At 57.5% G+C, this 6,045-nt stretch overlaps 2 protein-coding genes across 2 annotated transcripts in view; both read left to right on the forward strand.

The window, feature by feature from the left end:
* Positions 1-310, forward strand: part of LOC107182821 (AP-3 complex subunit beta-2-like) — a 10,079-nt gene extending 9,769 nt beyond the window's left edge. The window contains exon 8 of the mRNA XM_015562788.1: positions 288-310. Coding sequence (XP_015418274.1) covers positions 288-310 — 23 coding nt within the window. The remainder of the gene's footprint in view (positions 1-287) is intronic.
* Positions 209-6,045, forward strand: part of LOC102769886 (AP-3 complex subunit beta-2) — a 14,195-nt gene continuing 8,358 nt past the window's right edge. Inside the window, exons 1-6 of the mRNA XM_015562790.1 lie at positions 209-378; positions 712-783; positions 2,237-2,299; positions 2,613-2,745; positions 3,013-3,122; positions 4,333-4,509. Coding sequence (XP_015418276.1) covers positions 361-378; positions 712-783; positions 2,237-2,299; positions 2,613-2,745; positions 3,013-3,122; positions 4,333-4,509 — 573 coding nt within the window. The 5' untranslated portion in view covers positions 209-360. The remainder of the gene's footprint in view (positions 379-711; positions 784-2,236; positions 2,300-2,612; positions 2,746-3,012; positions 3,123-4,332; positions 4,510-6,045) is intronic.

A 6,045-nucleotide genomic window follows, 5' to 3' on the forward strand; every position in this document is an offset into this window, starting at 1 on the left:
CCCTGTTCTAGCCCCGCCCACACTCCCCGCCCCGGTCCCGCCCACTCCCCTAGCCCCATCCACATCAATCTTGGGCCCGCCCACATCCAGCCCTGGCCCTCCCACTCCCCTGGCCCCGCCCACACTCCCCGCCCCGGTCCCGCCCACATCCAGCCCTGGCCCGCCCACTTCTGGACCCTGAGCCACCCTGGCCCATCTCCTCCTACTGGTGCCCTGGCCACACCGGTCCCCTCCTTCTTCCTATTTGGTCCACTTTCCTTACCTCCACCGGCTGCCCCTTGCCCCAGCGAGGGGCTCCCATAACCTCTGACCCTCCTCTGCAGTGAGGTGCAGTACGTGGTGCTCCAGAACGTGGCCACCATGTCCATCAAGCGCCGGGTGAGCAAGTGACCAAGAGGCCTGCCCTCCCTGTCCGAGGGTTGGCTTCCATGGTGCTCATGGCGCTAGAGGGTCCGGGGAGAAGCAGGCTGGGAACGGGCTTTGGCAGTGCAGCGTGGGGGAGGGGAGACCCCAAATGCAGGATCCTGAGGGCCACTCAGGAAGGAAAACCCATGAAGAAAGACCCGGTCAGATCTAGAAGGAGGAGGGGGACATTGAGGAGTGGGGGACAGTGACATGGCAGGGAGGTCCCTGGGCCCCAGGCCGGCCGGGAGGAGGGTTGCCCTGGAAGAGAGGCTGTGGGGGAACTCCCGGCTGCCTCTCCCGTGCCAGGGTATGTTCGAGCCCTACCTGAAGAGCTTCTACATCAGGTCCACCGACCCCACGCAGATCAAGATCCTGAAGGTGAGTGACAGACAGCAGTGGTTGTGGCCTCTCTGGCCACGTCCCCCGTCCCCATAGACCCACTCAGGTATCCACGGTGGCCCCCTGGGTGCCTGCCTGTGTCTGGGGCTGAGCCCGTGGCCTCCCAGCCAGACGTGTTTGCTCAGGAAGCCAGGCTACTGAGGGCGGGGGGACGGGGAAGGGAACTGCCCTTGCCTAGACCTGTCCTATACCTGGCACTTTTCACAACCACCTCAGGAAGTGCACATTTTCACCATTTTATTAAAACGTGGACCCGAGGAGAGGAGATAACCACCCCAAGGTCAGTTCTGCTGACTCGAAAATTCATGCTTTCTCAGTGCAGCCCTCCGTCTCCCACCCACGGTGTTATCACCCCCACACTCCCACCCCCTCGGGCTTTCATGCACATATATGCCCACAGGAGCCTGTACCCCATCCCGTTCCTGCTCTGCTGCCTCACTGAGTCATTTAAACAGTTCAGAGAAAGCAAACTAATCAGGCATCCTGTCCTGGTGGAGCCCACAGTCTCATTGGGGTGAGGAGGAGGCATTTAGCAGCTAATCCTAAAACAAATGTAAAAATCCATTTGTGAAATGTGGCATGGAAGAACAGTTACAGGGAGCTGTCAGAGCATAAAATAGGAGGACCTGATGTAGTCTGGTGTCAGGGGAATTTTCCCTCAGCAGGTGGCTTGAACTCAGGCCTGAGAAATGAACACGAATTACCTAAGTAAAGGCAGGGACAGGAATTGGAAGCACTCCAGCCACATTGTGGAAACAGCACATGCAAAGGCCCTGGGGCAGGCAGGAGTCTGATAACGGGCCTGTGTGATGGGGGCATGGAAATCAAGGGGGAGTGGTGGGAGATCAGGGACTCCCAGACCGAGGGAAGATGTTAGTCTTTATCCTAAAAGCAGTAGGAGGCTTTATGTTTTCTTTATTAATACAGTGGGGCCTTGACTTATGAGTTTTTTAAGATACCAGCTGTCTCTCGGCCGGTTTTTTGCATTGAGTTGATAGAGTAATTTGAGTTAATGAGCTCCTTAACGAGCTCGGTCTCGGAACGAATTAAACTCGTAAGTCAAGGCCCCACTGTACTCTCATCTCCGGTTAATTAAACTGTCCGGGGAACTCCATGGGTTGTTAATATATAAAGACAATAATGTTGAGCACTTTTATAATGAATGGAAAGGGGGCGTTGGGTAACAACATCAGACTTTACGTTTTCAATGGAGGGAGAGAGGTGACATGATCCGGCTGTAAGTGCATCCGTCAGGGAATCCACTTAAGAGGCGAACAGGCCCTCCTGCAGTGCGGACAAGCTTCTGACCTGTCAGTTCCCGGTCAGCCTCAGGATGCTGGGGGCTGCCTGAGGAGTGTTTGCTGGTGTGTGGAGTGTGTCTGGAATGACCGGGTGTGAAAGCACAGGATGCCCACTCTCTGCCTCCCTTCAGCTGGAAGTGCTGACCAACCTGGCCAACGAGACCAACATCCCTACGGTCCTGCGGGAATTCCAGGTACGGGCGGGGCAGGTCCCATCCTGAGGGCCCCGGAGAGCAGCCCACGGCTCCTGTGCACAGTGAGGGTCGTCCTGTGGGCAGACCTTCTCTTAAGGGTCCAGAGTGGAGAAACGGTCATCTTAGGTCCTCTCCCAATGCCCTCTGCTGGCCTCGGGCCAGGGAATCACTGGGCAGTGGGTGAGGGGGCCACTTCCTCTCCCAGAATTTAGTCTCTGGTGTGACGAGTCACTGAATGAGGCGTGGCCGTCCCCAAGGTCACCCGCAAGCCTGCAGGGTCCCTGAGGGGTCACCCTGTTGTGATGTCCCACAGACCTACATCCGCAGCATGGACAAGGACTTCGTGGCAGCCACGATCCAGGCCATTGGACGCTGTGCCACTAACATAGGCCGAGTCCGTGACACCTGCCTCAACGGCCTGGTGCAGCTGCTGTCCAACCGTGATGGTCAGTGCTTGTCTGAGTGTCCGACCCTATGACCAGTGGGTGTCTGCCTGCATGTCCGACGGCCAGTGGGTATCCATCTGTCTGTCCAGGCACAAGGTGATGACGTCTGTCTGCCTCAGTGGGTATGCAGGTGTCCCTGCGTCTCTCGGGGCCATTGGTGGAGTGCAGGGGGTGAGGAAGAGAGCCAGGGTTTGGGGTGTGGCAGGGTCTGTCCGCCTGCGTGTGGCCATCGGGCTCTCCGGGGTCCACACTCTCTTCCGTCCGCAGAGCTGGTGGTCGCGGAGTCGGTGGTCGTCATTAAGAAGCTGCTGCAGATGCAGCCAGCACAGCACGGGGAGATCATCAAACACCTGGCGAAGCTCACGGACAACATCCAGGTGTGGACGGCAGTGATGCCGCGTCCCCTCCCCTCCCCCACCCCCGGGTCCTTCCGCGATCCTAAGACCCTATAATTAACTAAATCAACCTCCAAACCTCCCACACTGGCTCTACAAGGTCTTCAGGTGGAAGGATGGGAGGAGATGGGGCCACGTGACCCTGACCTTGTTGCCCAAGATTTGCCTTCCCTTTGGGGACCCCGCACCGAGCGCCCCACTCGTGTTTTCTCCAACGCTGTCGCCAGGGGTGGCTGGTTGACAAGTCCTGTGTGTTCCTGGCAAGTTGGAACTTTGAAACAAGGTGTTCCTGGAGATTCAGGAAGAAGTGACATGAAGCGAAGCATTGAGGACATAGTGGATCCAGGAAGTCAGTCTTTAAAACCTCCACTGACATTAGGGCTTGAAGAAGCCAGTGAGCCAGACTGCTGTGATTCAGTGGATAGAGCATCGGCCTGCGGACTGAAGGGTCCCAGGTTCGATTCCTGGTCAGGGCTTGCGGGCTTGATCCCCAGTGTGGGGCTTGTAGGAGGCAGGCAATCCATGATTCTCCCTCATCATTGATGTTTCTCTCTCTCTCCCCCTCTCCCTTCCTCTCTGAAATCAATAAAAATATATTTTAAAAAGAAAAGAAGCCAGTGAAACCCCTGGGAAGAAGGGCTATGCCACCCAGGAAACGCCCACCTTTTTAAAAAAATATATAATTTTATTGATTTCAAGGGAAGAAGGGCTATGCCGCCCAGGAAACGCCCACCTTTTTTAAAAAAATGTATAATTTTATTGATTTCAGAGAAGGGAGAGGGAGGGAGAGGGAGAGAGAATCATTGATTGCATGTCCCGCACTGGGGATCGAGCCCACAACCTGGGCCTGTGTCCTTGGCTGGAATCGAACCTGGGACCCTGACGAGAGAGTCATTGATCAGCTGCCTCATGCACACCCCACACTGGGGATCGAGCCACAGCCCAGGCATGTGCCCTTGACCGGGAATTGAACGGCAGCCTCCCAATTCATAGGTCGATGCTCACCCACTGAGCCACATTGGTCAGGCTGCCCACCTTTTAATGCCTCTCCCACTGCCCCCACTCCCATTTCCGGGGGAGCCCATCGTTCAGCGGCTGGTGCAGATGGGAAGCCCCCCATTTCCCTGGCGGGCCACGTGCCTGCCCACGTGCCATGTTTACCGAGGTCCTAACGCCCCTCCCTCCGCCGCAGGTGCCCATGGCCCGCGCCAGCATCCTGTGGCTCATCGGCGAATACTGTGAGCACGTCCCCAAGATCGCACCCGACGTCCTCAGGAAAATGGCCAAGTCCTTCACAGCCGAAGAGGACATTGTCAAGCTGCAGGTCATCAACCTGGCGGCCAAGCTCTACCTGACCAACTCGAAGCAGGTACAGATCGAGAGGTGCCCCTCCACAGTCGGTCCCCAGAACCTGCCAAGCAGTACTCTGTGTGCCCTCACCAGGTGGGCGTGAACGCCAAGGCCCCTTTCTTTCTTTATTTTTTCTTTTTTGTTAATCCTCACCCAAGGATATTTTTTCCATTGATATTTAGAGAGAGTGGAAGACAGAGGGAAAGACAGAGAGAAACATCCATGTGAGAGAAACACATTGATTGGTTGCCTCCTGCACACGCCTTGACCAGGGCCTGGGCCGAGGAGGAGCCTGGAACCGAGATCTATGCCTTGACCAGAATCGAACCCGGGACCCTTTGGCTAGAATCGAACCCAGGACCCTTGACCAGAATCGAACCCGGGACCCTTTGGTCCGTAGGCCGACGCTCTACCCACTGAGCCAACCTGGCTCGGGCCCAAGTGGCCAATGTTCCCAGTGTGCCCGCTTCCTCGGGGGAGCCCAGGGTCTGGGAGGACTGAAGGCGGCCTCTCCGGCCACCCATGGAGTCTTTGGGTGGTGGCACTGTGCTTTTTCGGGGCTCCTCTGATCCACGGTAGCTACACTGGGCCCCAGGAACTCAGGCTGGGGAGGCGGGGCCCTCAGGTCCGGGACTCATCAGGAGCTGGAAGGGACAGCAGTCACGTGTGGAAGCAGCGGGGCCCTGGGCCTGTGGGTGTCAGGATTGTGGGAGCAGAAGCCTGGAGAGGAGGAAGGTAGAGGGAGCACCATGGGGAGTGCTCAGCCCCTGAACAGTATGTGCGCCCCCTTGTTCAGAGGGGAGCAAGGAGCAGTGGGAGGAAAGTGTGATGAGGTGAGGCCGTGTGGGCGGGGAGGCACACCAGTCGGAACCGACAGGCTCAGGACTGAGCCGAGCGCTGAGCCCCCGGACGCCGATGTCGGCCTGTTTCCCAAGCCTGGTGTCCACATGCCTTTCCCCAGGTTGTCCCGCTGGCCACATGCGTTTGCCATGTGTGCCTGTGCTGACAGATTGATTTAAAGGACATTTCCCGAGTGCCTGCTGTGCCGGGCACAGAGCTCCATCCTGGGCTGGTGCCGAGTGCTTAATGCTAGGAGGCACTCCATCAACAGTGGCTACCACGGTTGTTTGTAAAGACAGGTAGACTAACCCTGGCCAGTTTTGCTCAGTGGATAGAGCATACGCCGGGACTTCTGTGCCTTCAGCAGCCCACGGTGCAGGCTCTGCGGTTGGCTCTCGGTAGAGCCTTTCAGGGGAGGACTGTGGCCGTGGGGACCGCAAACCTGGGACCACAAGTCTAAGGACGAATGGAGTCCAAGGCCCAAAGGGCAGCTGTCAAAGTTGGGGTCAGGCCCTGGCCAGTTTTGCTCAGTGGGTAGAGCGTCAGCTTGTGGACCGAAGGGTCCTGGGTTTAATTCCAGTCAAGGGCATGTTACTCCAGTTGCAGGCTCCTTCCTGGCCGAGGCCCTGGTCCAGGCTCATGCAGGAGGCAAGCAATCAATGTGTTTCTTGACTGGGAGACCGACCAGCCAACCTCCTGCATCCCCTCCCCCCCG

Source organism: Myotis davidii, unplaced genomic scaffold (assembly GCF_000327345.1).
Source record: "Myotis davidii unplaced genomic scaffold, ASM32734v1 scaffold898, whole genome shotgun sequence".
Lineage (NCBI taxonomy): Eukaryota > Metazoa > Chordata > Mammalia > Chiroptera > Vespertilionidae > Myotis > Myotis davidii.